The 13,984-nt window shown below is 45.3% G+C and overlaps 1 protein-coding gene across 1 annotated transcript in view; it reads left to right on the top strand.

The window, feature by feature from the left end:
- The first annotated feature begins 11,645 nt into the window (after window positions 1-11,645).
- JCAD (junctional cadherin 5 associated) overlaps window positions 11,646-13,984 on the top strand; it is a 29,047-nt gene continuing 26,708 nt past the window's right edge. Inside the window, exon 1 of the mRNA XM_008071245.2 lies at window positions 11,646-11,938. Within this exon, the coding sequence (XP_008069436.1) occupies window positions 11,658-11,938 (281 nt within the window). The 5' untranslated portion in view covers window positions 11,646-11,657. The remainder of the gene's footprint in view (window positions 11,939-13,984) is intronic.

Consider the following 13,984-nt stretch of genomic DNA (forward strand, 5'->3'; position numbering starts at 1 on the left):
CCCGCTGCCTGTGGTGGGAGGAGGCGCGAGCCCCGCCCGGGAGCGCTGTAAATCCCGCTAAGCAGCTCGCACAGAGGCTCCGGAGCCCGCCTGTCCGCCCGGGTCTCGGCGCTCGGACCCCCGCGAGCATCCTCCGCTCCCGACACCCCAGTCGGTCAGTTCGCCCCAGAACGACAGGGCTTGCCCGGATGCCCTGGCCACAGCAGGGCTCAGCGCCGGCAGCTAAAGACGCCCTCTCGCTCTCTGTCACTGACGAGAGAAGCCAGCGCCTGGGATCCTTATGGGGGCTTGAGAAGAACTGTGATTTCACTACCGGGGAAGAAAATATAAACGAGAACTTGAGGCCGGCACGACCTGGGCACGCCCCAGTGTTTGCTCCCCCACGCTCTCTAGGAGCAGAGGACTTGGGGAATTCGCTTAGGCAAATCACCCCCCAACACACCCCTCCCCTTCTTGCCTGCATCTCTTCACCCTCCCTCTCCGTCCCCCATCCTAGCTGCCTGGACTTGCCTTGGAGAGGGTGGGGCAGCGTGGACCACACAGCTCCCAGGGTTTCCTGCTGGTGACAGTTTAATGTGATGTTTCTCCCTCAACTTCATGGTTTCCTTCTCTGGCTTTTTGTCTTTTCAGATTTACAAAGAATAGACATCCCAGGGGTGAGGGCGAAGGTTGGAAGATGGGGGGTCTTTCGGGAGGGGAGTGGGAGGTGGGGTTCAGGCCACCAGAGGTGCTTGACAAAACAGGCAGGCTCAGTAGTGTTAACTGTGTGGTCACAGCCCTTGCAGGTAAAGCTGTAGTAATGTCAGGTCGTTTTGGGACTTTAAAATGCCGGGTTAAGAATGCATACACGTTTTTGGAAATCATATGTAGGTTCTATGTCTTGGGACTTGTGTTGGTTTTCATGGGGAATTGGGAGTTTGGTAAATTCGCTTGAATTTCCATTATGTTCTCTGGCTTTGGACTTTATTTACCTTGATATTAGGTGTCTAATTCTTTGTCATGAGCTGAACAAGCTTCCTGAAGGTCTCTAAGTGTTACTTGGGCAGGCAGCTTGCAGCAAACTGTTTTACTCCGGCAGGAGTGGGCGAGCAAATATTTGTTGAACAGAGGCCTTTAATCTACTGGGCCTTCCTCCCGCAAAACTTCACCCTCTGCTGCAGATGCTAGAAAGTTGGGCCCTTGGTAGGCCCCAGAGATTTAGGAAGATTGGGTGGGTGAAAGAAGCCTGTTTCAGGAAAAAAGAAGTTTGTCTTTCCACCCCCTTGGAACATAGCTTGAAATGCCTGTGTCTGCATGCTCGAGGGCTTTTGTAGGCTTGTCAGAATCATCCAGTAACTCATCCAAGAGGCCACAGCTTCCACAGGCCTATGGTATATTGTTCAGTGGCTCTAAGATGTAGCTGAGAATTGGAGGGACACAAGGAAAATACAGAATTTTTTCTGTTGAAAAAAAAGCGAATATGAAAAGATCCCTGGGGTCTTAACTTTGAAATGCAATTTAAGAATAAATCCTAGAAGTACTCTAAGAAAACCCAGGAGGCTGTGGCTCCCCCGGGTCCTCGCTATCCTTGCTGAGAGAGCCCTCTAGTTTGGGAGGACAATAAGCACCAGTCATCCTTAGGAGTCCAGAGCCTTTCTTTTAATGAACTTGGCGAAACTCCATGTTAATTAATCTAGAGAGAGTTTAGAACACAGAGCGCTGGAATGAAACAATTGTTCTATTGTGGTTTTTATTTTGATAAGCAAAGACGATATCTCTGAAGTCCTCTGGGCCTATTGCTGCACCCATTACTGCAGTTGCTTTGGGTTTTTAGCAGATGTTGTTTTTCCCCTTTTAGATGAGAAGGGTTATCTCTCTCATTAAAGCCTTGCTCTCCTGCTTTGTGTCAAGGGCCTGCTGACTTAAGGAATGTCGAGGTCCACTCACTTGCCAACGCCAGCAGCCCAGGGAAGGGGAGGTCAGTCTCCTGTACTTTGCTATATCCTTTCAACACAGAATGGTGTTTAGAAGAGCATAGGAACCCCCTCCCAGATACTAGAATCTCAATCATCTTGATTTGAATTTGGAACATCTTGTTTAAAATCGAATTGTTACCTCCTATAACTTAATGGGGTTTTCAACAACTTTCTGGAGATAATATGATTGGGAACAGCCTGGCTAAACTGGCAAGTATGTTGTTAGATCACTAAATATCCTTGGATCAAGTTTGCTGCTTATGGGTTAACTCTTTATGTTTTACCTGTGAAGCTTGTTTTGCCAAGATATATTTCAAAGAGGCAGGCAGGCAGGCAGGCAGGCAGGAAGGAAGGAAGGAAGGAAGGAAGGAAGGAAGGAAGGAAGGAAGGAAGAGCAACTGTATGTATAGGAAGAATAGTTGGAGAAACAGAACCCAAACTTGCTGCCACTGTCTCTTGGCACAGTGGGAACTGGGAACTTTTCCTTTTTACTTAAGCACTGGATTTTGCAATGTTTACTTTTGTAACAAATTTATATGACTTTAGTAATTAGAAAATAAATGAAAATGTGAAGATTAAGTGAAATAAGTTTATTTGACCATTTTATAAAGGCTTGACTCTTTTATTCTAAAGACATTTAAAGGCAAAAATACAACTAGTACGTTATAAGTTTAATAGAATAATTTAGGAATCTTTACATGTGACATTTGACATACATGATGATAATGGAATAAAATTCTAACCAATGATGATGGATATAAGTTTCACAGTTTTGCAAATAGCCAAAAATTTCAGATTAAAAAAACTCATCCAATTTCAGTCTTTTCTTAATGACTTCTAATCTTTCAGAAATGTTAATGAGAGTTTCATAAAATGGTTAAAGTAACCAAAGCTAATGATTGTGTGACATAGAATTCAGAGGTGAAAGGGAAGACGGGGGAGAGAGAGAGAGAACATGTGTGTATTTATGTGTGTGCATGTGTTCAAACTAGTTGTGGAGAGAAAGACAAAAAAAAAGGAGTGGGAATAAATGATACTTATGAAAAGAATTAAATACATAATATTGGGCACTGTTGTCCTTCTCTTTCTCTCATTTTGAATCAACACTTTAACACCAACCCAACCCAGCAAGGTTAGCATTCCAAGATCCTTTTGATCTTAGACCCAACTTTTCCGTCTCATTTTTTTTTTTGGTCACCTTAAGGAAACCTAATGTTGTCCTCCTAAAATGATTACTTCACAGATTAAGTATGTTTTCATGTTTTCTGTGATTTTAGCAACTTGAGGGCCCTGGCAGAGTTGGTCATCACACTATGTGGTATGGTCACAACAGTCTGTAAGAACTTGCTGTCCCAGAACTTCAACTGCAACTGTAGAGTTATTTAATAATTAAGACTGAAGAGGGAAAGGGCACTGCTATTGTTCATAATAAAATATAAAAATCTTCCCTCAGGAAAAAAATTTAGAAAGCATTAAAAATTATGTAACAGTTCACTACATGCTCCATTCTGATTTGTCTTGAGTATTTACCTCTTGTTTAAATAAAGTACTTTATTGTATGTTAATCATAACATTAGACCTAAAAATTGTCAGTTGCAGAAATATTTATACTAACTGCCAACAATTTGAGGGACCAGTTACATCTTAAGTATGGAATGTCAGTGAATACAACAGAGAAGTTTTAGGTTTTTTGGAGGAGTAACTGTGTCTACTCAGGGCCTTTAGATGCTAATGTAATCTTGTATTAGGCTTCTTCTGCAGTGCATGTGATTTTGGGCTTGCTAGACACAGGTTAAGAGTCTCCTGTGGCACTTGACACATGTACCCTATACTAGAACCTCATGTAATTTACTCTTCATTTATTTTTGTTTCTTTTATTGTCATTGAATCTTCCAAATATGGAATATATTTTCAAAGATCTGTTTTCCTAATCCTACCTAAGCAACTCTTTGTTTTTGATGGGTATTTTCCTGCTGACAAAATGTATTGTTTTATATATATAACTTCATTAAGTTATAACAATATATTAGGAATGCATTAAACTATGAATGATGACTGATGATGAAATAAGTTATAACTTAAGTTAATATAATAATAATGTATATAATATGTTACTTTATATATACTTACAATTAAGCATATGAAATCAAGTTAATATTATGTATACTACATATGGCATTGCCAATATTTGACCATTTTAACCTGCAAAATGACGTTATATGGCTCAACCTGATACATTTCCGTGACAGAATATTGTAAAATACAATAAAGTATAAATAAGGAAATTGCTTTAAAAACGGAGAGGCCAGCAGCACTGTTGATATTTGAAATGTTTCTTTTCTGTGTTTTCCCTCTCCCATGTGCAGTGAATTGGTCTCGGGACCCTGTTTTTATTACTTACCATGGTGTTATGAGCATTCCCCTGTGTCATTGTATACATGTGTATACATATTGTAGTCCAGCATGTAGATGCACCAGAATTTTTTAACCATTCCCTAAGTGGACATTTGTTCTAATTTTTTTCTCATTATAATTAAAAATTGGATACATATTCTTATATAAAACTTTGTGTTGGAGTCTCACTCTTGTCCAGGCTTGGAGTGCAGTAGCATGCTCATGGTCACTGCAGCCTCTACCTCCTGAGCTCAGGCGATACTTCCGCTTCAGCCTTCTAAGTAGCTGGAACTACTCATATGCCACCATGCCCAGCTAATTTTTTGATTTATTATAGAGACAAGTTCTCACCAAGTTGCCAGGCTGGTCTCGAACCTCTTAGCTCAGGCAATCCTCTCGGCTTGGCCTCCCAAATTGCTGGGATTACAGGCTTGAGCCACTGTGTCCAGCCAGAATATCTTTTTTAAAATTAATTTTCAATTTATGTTCTAGAAGAATTTTTTTTTTAAGTTCTGGTTGACTTAATGAGTGTATTAGATATTTTGTTTCATTGTCTTGGAGAGCATTGTAACTATAAATATAAGACTAAAGGGAAAGGGAGGAGAAAATGGTACCTGTTAGATGACATTCATCTGCTAGTCTCAACTCCTAGTGATGAGAATATCCATCACTGAAATAATATGCCAATTAGACTATAGCATCAGCAAGGGAGGATGTGGTGTGGTCTTATATGTCTTTTTTTTTTTTTGATTTGTAGTCTCACTCTGTTGCCCAGACTGGAGTGCAGTGGCACACTCACGGCCACCGCAGCCTCAACTTGCTGAGCTCAGGCAATCCTTCGACTTCAGTCTTCCAAGTAGCTGGAACTTCAGGCATGTGCTACCACACCTGGCTAATTTTTTGATTTATTGTAGAGACGAGATTTTCACCAAGTTGCCTAGGCTGGTCGCAAACCCCGTGGGCTTAGGCAGTCCTCTTGCCTCGGTCTCCCAAAGTGCTGGGATTACAGGCTTGAGCCACTGCACCTGGCCATTATATGTATTTGTATTCTTCACCACAGAGGCCAGGCCTGGCACATCCAGTGTAAAACAAGCGCCTTGGTGAGTTCACACTGGCATAAGTGTGCTGCACTTGTACTCTGGGATGGAAAATTGCTGTTTCTTTCACTCCCAGCCTGACTCCTCCAGCTCCTCCCCTTCTCAGCGTGTGGTCATTTATCTCTGCTCTCTTGGGTGGCCTCTACGTGGGTGCTAATGAGGCCAAGGTCAGAGGTTCTGTTTCCTATGACCTATTTAGCTTTGTTCTGTGTCCTGGCGACTAGTTGCAGTCTCCCCGGTGGCCAGCTGACTTAGATGCATGCTGCTTACCACAGGAGAAGAGCCCACAGAGGGGACTTATCTCCAGACCTGGAAGGGCCCTCATGAACCTCCAGCTCAGCCTTCTCAGTTGACTCTTTAGGAGAAGACCAAGGCCAAGGGTTCTCTCCTGTATTTCTGCACAGTGTCTTGAGCTCGGCTCATCACACAGACAGTTACCGACCAACATGGAGGAATAGACACCCTGATAACCTGGCTTTGTTTTTAGATGACAGAGGACTGTTGACAGCCCCCTAATTTATAATCCCTGCCACTGGAATATAATTGATATGACTAATATTTAAAGAACTTAGAAATCTGCCAGACAATAAGATCACTTTAAGTGGTCTCATTCAGGTTCTTTGGAAGGGACAAATGATCTTTGATGAAAATCTATTTGATGATGACTTTGGGAAAATTTTGTGGGGACAGGTTGGTTACATCAAAATCACATTAGCTATCATCCTCTGAAGCCAACAATTATTTCTAATTTCTATATTTCTATTAATGGAATGATCATTATCCTAGTCACCAAGTCTAGAATCCATTGTACTTCTTCCCTTGAAAATTACTCTTATTATTCCTTTTTTTCTTACCTCTCTGCCAACACCCTGCGGCTTTCAATAGAGAGGACTTGTAACTACGTGTCCCCCATCTGTTCTCACTGCAGCCACTTTGGTCCTCTGCCTTCCTGCCAGATTTCCCTCGCCTAGGCCCATTTGGGGCTTGCCATTGTCTATGCCAATGAAGTCCAAATTCTGTGAGTGTTGCAGAGAAGAGTGGCTGTTTCTATATAGAGGGTTTTTTTCACTCCCTGTGAACTTTAGTTTTGTTTTTTTAAAAGTTATTCCTTTCTCATTGATCATGGATGTCATCCTGGTCTGCTTTACAGTGTCATATGACAGGTTTTATGATAGCTCTGTGCTCTTACGAGCCGCCTGAGATGATGGAAGGGGTCTGTGAATGGGACATTTGCAAATGAATCATATTACTGAGTATTAAAAATTAACCCCAACTTGCCATCAAGATATTACAGTCAGTCCTTGTGTGTGTGTGTTTGTGTGTATGCACAATGAGTGTGTAGAATGTGTGTGGAGTGTGTGTGTTGTAGTGTATGGAGTTCATATGGTGTGCGTGGAGTGTACGTGGTGTGTGTAGGGTGCGTGTGTGTGTAGAGTGTGGTGTGGAGTTGTGTGACGTGTATGTGGTGAATGTGGAGTGCGTGGTGTGTGTAGGGTGCGTGTGTGTGTAGAGTGTGGTGTGGAGTTGGGTAAAGTGTATTTGGTGAATGTAGAGTGTGTGGTGTGTATGTGGAACGTGTGGTGTGTGTGGGGCATGTATAATATGTGTGTGACGTGTGTGTGGTGTGTGTAGAGTCTGCATGGTGCATGTATAGGGTGTGTAGAGTTGTGTGGTGTATGTAGTGTGTGGAGTGTGTGATTGTGTGTGGTGTGTATGTGGTATGGTGTGTATGGTGTATATGTGATGTAGTGTGTGTTTGTGATGTGGTGTGGTGTGTGGAGTGTGTGTGGTTTGGTGTATGTGTAGTGTGTGTGGTATGTGTGGAGTATGTGTGATGTGTGTGGAGTGTGTATAGTGTGTGGAGTGTATGTGGTGTGGTATGTGTATGTGGTGTTGTGTGTGGTGTGTGTGTGGAGTGTATGTGGTGTGCAAGTGGTGTGGGTATGTGTGTGAAATATGCATGGTGTGTATGTGCAGTGTGTATGTGGCATGTGTGTGGTGTGGGTCTTTCTTGTCTGTGATATGTGTGGTATGTGTATGGAGTATGTATGGAGTGTGTGTGGTGTGTATGTAGTATGGTATGGAGCATGTGTGGTGTGGATGTGGTGTGTGTGGAGTGTAATGTATGTATGTGATATGAGGTATGTATGTGATGTGTATGTATGTGATGTGGTGTGTATATGTGGTGTATGTGGTATGTGTTGTGTGTGTGGTGTGATGTGTGTGTAGAGTATGTGTGGAGTGTATATGGTGTGTGTATGTGGTGTGTGTTGTGTGTGGTGGATGTGTTGTGTGTTGTGTGTGGGGTGATGTGTTTTGTATATGTGTGTAGAGTTTGTGTGGTGTATATGTGGTATGTGGAGTGTATATGGTATGTGGTGTGTGTGTGGAGTATGTGTGGTATACATGCGTGTGTGGATTGTATGTTGTGTGTATGTGGTCTGTGGTCTGTGGTGTCTGGAGTGTGGTTGTGTGAAGTGTGTGTGGTGTGTGTGTGTGGTATGGTTTGTGTGTGTGGTATATGTGGTATGTGTGGAGTGTTTGGTTTGTGTGGTGTGTGTGTGGAGTATGTGTGGTGTGTGTGGAGAGTATGTGATGTATGTGTCGTATGTTTGTAGTATGGTGTGTGGAGTGTGTGTGGCATATGTGGAGTGTGGTGTGTATGTGGTATGGTGTAGGTGGTTTGTGTGGTATGTATTTATGGGGTGTTGGTGTGTGTGGAGTATATGTGGTGTGTGTGGTGTGTGGAATATGTGTGGTGTATGTGGAGTATGTGTAGTGTGTATGTGGTATGGTGTGTGTGCTGTGTGTGGTATGGTGTGTGTGCTGTGTGTGGTATGGTGTGTGTGCTGTGTGTGGTATGGTGTGGTGTATGTGGAATGTCTGTGGTGTGTATGTGGTATGGTATATGTGGGCTGTGTGTGGTATGGTGTGGTGTATGTGGAGTGTGTGTGGAGTGTGTGTGATGTGTGTATGAGCTGTGTGTGGTATGTGTGTATGTGGTGTGTGTGGTATAGTGTGATATGCATGTGAGGTATATATGGTATGGTGTATGTGGTGTGTGTGGGATGTATGTGATATGGTGTGGTATGTATTTGGGGTGTGTGTTGTATGGTATGGTGTGTATGTGGGGTATGTGTGGTATAGTGTGGTGTGTAGGGTGTGTGTGGTGTGATGTGGTATAGTGTGTGTGTGGTATGGTGTGGCATGTATGTGGAGTGTGTGGGGGGTGTCTGTGGTATGGTGTGGTGTGGGGAGGTGTGGTATGGTATGTATGTGGAGTGTCTGTGGTGTGGTGTGTGTGTGGTGTGTGTGTGAGGAAGGAGTCATCTGGAAGAGCCATCATACTCCCACAGAATAAAGGAGAATTTTTTCCCTTTAAATGTATGTAATTTTTTTAGCCGGGCTCGGTGGCTCAGCCTGTAATCCCAGCGCTTTGGGAGCCTGAGACGAGTGGATTATCTGAGCCCGCGGGTTCGAGACCCGCCAGGGCAACTTGGCGAGACCTCATCTCTACAATAAAATCAAAAATTAGCTGGACGTAGTAGCACACGCCTGTAGTTCTGGCTACTTGGAAGGCTGAGGCGGAAGGATCGCCGGAGCCCAGCAGGTCGAGGCTGCGGTGGTTGGGAGTGTGCCACTGCACTCCAGTCTGGGCAACAGAGTGAGACTCCAACTCAAAAATAAATTTAAAAATGTAATTTTAAATTTATTGCCCTTGTCTTCTATTTCTTCTCATTTTGCATCTGCGTCATTAGATAAACTGGAAAACTTTTGTTGATGTGAAGGAAGGAAATACAGATGAGTGACCTTAAAATAGTAGCATGGACTTTGAGGCTAGGCAGACCTCAGAACTTGGTTCTGCCACTGACAAGCTGTTTAACCTTGGACTCTCAGCCTCAATTTTCTTGTCTGTAAAATGGAGACATTTCTGTCCACATCGGGAAGTTTGCTGGAAGTATAAAATGAACTCAATTGTCTGGCACATCGCAGGTGCTCATGGATGGTTGATGTTATTACTGTCTCTCCTGTGCTGTGATTCCAAGTGTGTAACACAGTTTTCTCCTAGTGGTTTGTAGAGAGAAGTTTTATGGGGAGGTGGGGAGGAAGAACCAATTACCTACGAATGGAAAGCTATCCTGGTTAAGTATAATTACCATGCAAATGCATGGCCATGTCGGACCAACCTGTCCAGTTGGAAAATGACCCCCAGATGTGTTCCCTGGGGGTTGCTTCTCTGCTGCTCTGATAGATGGGTGCCTGTTTCTCCGGTGTTGGATGGCCATTTGAGTGCAGTGCCAATTTGCTTTTCTTGTAGCCTGGCATAGTAAGAGAAGGAAACAGGACCTCAGTTTACCAGATGTGCAATGCTGAGCCAGTGGGTCTGGAGACTGTGGTCTAGGCTACTGGGATGCTCCTAAGAGCCACTTCTGTGCTCATGGGGTGGTCATGTCCACGGTCCATTCTGAGTGCCGGTTTCTCTTCTTTCGTACAGACACACATGCTGCAATTTATCTAATGAACCTAGTCCTTCTTAAGAACTTGGCTCAAATGTTCCTTTTCCTCAACTGTGCACTCACCCTACAAGTACTTATTGAGAGCTCACTACATGCTGGAGATTGGACGTAGCCCTGGACAGAACAGAGACCCTGCCTTCCTGACGCTGTGCTCCGTAGCCATGTGTTGGTAGCAGGGCCTCTTTCCTCCATGGTGCCTAGCCGGCGACTTGCTTGGTGGAACCTGTGTATAGGTGCTTGCCTCTCTGCATGAATGAATGACCCGAGTTCCACAACCTCCTGAAGGACACAGGGCAGGAGTTTCCTGAGTGGCCGGGTTGCTGGGGAGAGTCTTCTAGGAGTCTGCGCTCGTCAGCCTCCCATAAGGTGAAGTGACATGATGGAAGGGATAGACTTTCAAAGGTCTCTGCTCTCCACACTGACACTGCAAGTTCCTACTTCCGTAACCAACCCTGCAGGTGGTGAGAGTGAGGACACACTCCTGAGAGCTGTGTGCCTGCAGGGGCAGGAAGCACAGTATCTCCCTTTTACCTGCGGGCCACAGACATTGTTCACGGTGGGCACAGGGGCTCTATTTCCGGCCCCCAGCCACATGGGCTGGAGCTGACTGGACTCTCCATGGGGATGGCTTTGGTGGGCTTCTTCCCTGGGCTCCGTCATAGCCAGTCCTGCGGAGGTGGTGGTGGCTCTGCCTCACCACATCTGCCTTATATCCTCTCGAAGTCTCCAGGAGACTTAGAAAAGAAGGTTCTCTCAGGCAGAGATACATACTTGGGTACCCATGTTTTGCACTCTGTGGGTTTCTGTCTGAGTTTATTCCTCTCAGTTGGCTCTCCTGCTTTTGGGCAGTCAGTTCCAGAGGAAGTTGGTACAGTTGTCTAAGGTACCATGGCAGCATTTGGGTGTGGATACCCTCGGCTAAGAGGGCCAGACCTTTCTCCCAAGACTTGCTGGGAAGAAAGTCGACTGATGAAGCTTTGTGTGGGAAGGAGAATGGCCAGGTTCTGTCGTGGCGAGGGTGTGTGCCTGATCCACGTGGTGTTTGTTTTCTGGTTATGAGCCTAAAGACCTAAAACCTATTATCAGCCGCTAGTGACCTCCCACAGGGCAGCTGCCCGGGCAGCGCCAGCTAGATGACTTCTGCTGGCGGGTGTCCTGGCTGTGTGTTGATTACAGAGCCCACTCTGCCCTTGCAGAGCCCAAGGTATGTCCCCAAGATGAAAGCAGGGAAGTGCGGTGTGATGAAGCTAGGCATTGGCAGTTTCTCTTTTTAGAAACCCAAAGTAGTAATTGCAGCTCTGTGTCTGTATTTATTGTCCTCACATCTGCTTGCCGTTTCTAGGTGAGTTTGACAAGGGGACAGTGGGCAGGGAGAGTCACATCACTGCTAGGAGATGACTCCAGACTCTTCTGCGGGAGGCGGTCATCAGAGGGTAAGCTCCTAGGACTGCCACCCCATCCTGTAGAGCCATGCAGTCTCCACTTCTTCCATTCAAATAGGACAGAGAATAACTCAGGCAGGGCAGCCCATGTCTCTCTACTTTCTGAAGTGCTGTGTCCCTCACAATGGCCTGGATTGGTGGGAATAGAGGGAGGAGAACCAGTCACAAACAGAGCTCTCTGTTGTCCCATCAGTGCTGGGTCCTGCCACCACCATGGTTCCTGCGGGTGAGCCTTGATGAAGCCGGGGCACCATGTACAGTGTGGAAGACCTCCTGATCTCTCATGGATACAAACTGGCGAGAGACCGCCCAGCACCACACGAGGACAGCTCTGAGGGACGCCGACCAGGGAGGACAAGGACACGAACCGGCCATGGCCTGCTGAATGGGCATGAGGATGGGCCTGCAGCCTCTGTGCATCACAAGACATCCACAGGGAAGGGACCCGGGAGTGACTCTGAAAGCCGTCGCAGCACACCAAGAGGCCACGGGGAGCCCCAGGGCGCTTCTGTTTCTAGAACCTCAGAGGCGGGGTAAGCATCACTGTTCACCATTTTCTCTTGGTTTGGGAGTTTGGCAGTGGGTTATGTGTAAGTAAATGCTCTCAACTCTGCATTTGGCGGGGACCAGGGACAAAGAGAAGGGGCCAGAGGCAAAACATCCCTTTCCAAAGAGGAATTCAAGGTGTTCCAGTAGCACTTAGTATAGGATGTGGCCACAACAGGCCCTCCATATGTAGTGACGTATAAACAGATCCCATCTTGCTAAGCACTGTGGGTCAGCACTCTGCTTCTTGGGGCTCTTTCCATCTCTTCATCTTGCCTCAGACAGGAGTCATTTTAGAACTTTGGAAGAGCTAGCTCATGTCTATGCATACACTCATAGTACATTTGGCTTTCTTATGTATTTATTTATTTAATTTTAGTGGAGTCTCACTTTGTTGCCCAGGCTGGAGTGCAGTGGTGCAATCATAGCTCACCATAGCCTCCATCTCCTGGGCTCAAGCGATCCTTCCACCTCAGCCTCCTGTATCTGGGACTACAGGCTTGCACCACTGCACCTGGTTAGTTTATTTATTTATTTATTTTTTGTAGAATAATACAAAAAATAAATAACATTGCCCAGGCTGTTCTCAAACTCCTGGACTCAGGCAGTCCTCTTGCCTCGACCTCCCAAAGTGCTGAGATTACAGTTGTGAGCCTGGCCCTGCCTGGCCTGGCCTTCTTATTAATATACATCAATATTTGTACGTTACAGAGAGAGTTGAACAGGGAGTCTGTGTTCTCCTCCATTTGAGAAGAAGAAAACCTTTCTTCTTGTATATTCATATCATCCCATTGGCATCTGACACGTCCCTCCCTTGCACACACACTAGTCCTAATGTGGGCATCCCATCTGAATACAGCTGCATCTGTGGACATTTCCTTACAACAAAAAGAGGGGGTGGGTTGGCTGGGGAAACAGGGTAGTGAAAAAAGAGGGAATTTGGGCGACTTGCCACAGAGCCAGTCTGGGGGAGGAGCCCTGAGACTCTCTTCCATGCAGTTTCACCCTCAAGGAAGCCTGTGTTGTCTCTTCCTAGCAATGTATTTGCCTTTAATACTGCATTGGGACCAGGCACAGATTGGGAAAGAAGAGCTCTAAGTACATAGAGCATGTTATGGGACTGCATGTAACTGGCCAGAAATGGGCAGATGAGACAACTAGACAACTGTCTTTAAGAGGAATAGTCAGGCAGACAAGCAAACAGAAGGTAGTGACTAAGTCTGATGGGAATGAACTAACCTTCCAGGTTTGAGGTCACCTTTTCAGAGCAAGGGTCTTCCTTGTTGGTTGACAGCTTTCAGAAAAACCTTGGAGGGATTTTGATTGTATAATCAGAGTACTTCCCACCTTGTTTATTAGGCAGAAACAAAGGTGAGCACTCCCATTCTTGCCCCGCGTAGTAAAAGCAGGTTTCTGTTGCCAAGTATGACCATGTCTCTGGTGTTATCACTGGTGGAGCCAAGGTCAGGAGGAAAACCCAGAATGGAGACAGACAGGAAGCTGTTATCCTTTAACTTTTGTCCACTGCTGTCTTGGGCTTAACTCTCTTGTCAGTCATGTCCCCTGAAAAAATGTGCCAGCCATAGATTTTGGAGGACGGTGCTCACAGACGAGCTGGCAGAGGATTAAGACAGCCTTAATTACTCCCACACACACTTGGGCTTGATTTTTACCTTGCCTTCTGTTGCAGCTACTTTTGTGCTTAGTCTGTCTGTATCTTCTGACTTTTAGATTGCAAGGTATTGAGTTTGTACCTTATCTCCTGTTTCTTTTGTGTTTCCTACAGAGCTTGTTATAATACTGGCACACAGTGGTTATTTAATATATGTGAATGAGTTCAGTGTGTGCTTCCCTTCAAGGTAACAACTGTTGAAAAGCAGAAAGCTCAGTTTCTAACAAGATAAAGACAGGGCTGTGGAATCCCTCCAGATGTGCTATTTAAGTCATGTGGGCTCTCCCTCAAGGGGCCCCAGAACAGGAGGCAAGAATCCCCTTTAGAATTCTGTTTGGGCACTGTGGCTCCCAGTCTCACC

This window comes from Carlito syrichta, unplaced genomic scaffold, assembly GCF_000164805.1.
Source record: "Carlito syrichta isolate Samal-C Ts95f unplaced genomic scaffold, Tarsius_syrichta-2.0.1 Scaffold314254, whole genome shotgun sequence".
NCBI classification, from domain to species: Eukaryota; Metazoa; Chordata; class Mammalia; order Primates; family Tarsiidae; genus Carlito; species Carlito syrichta.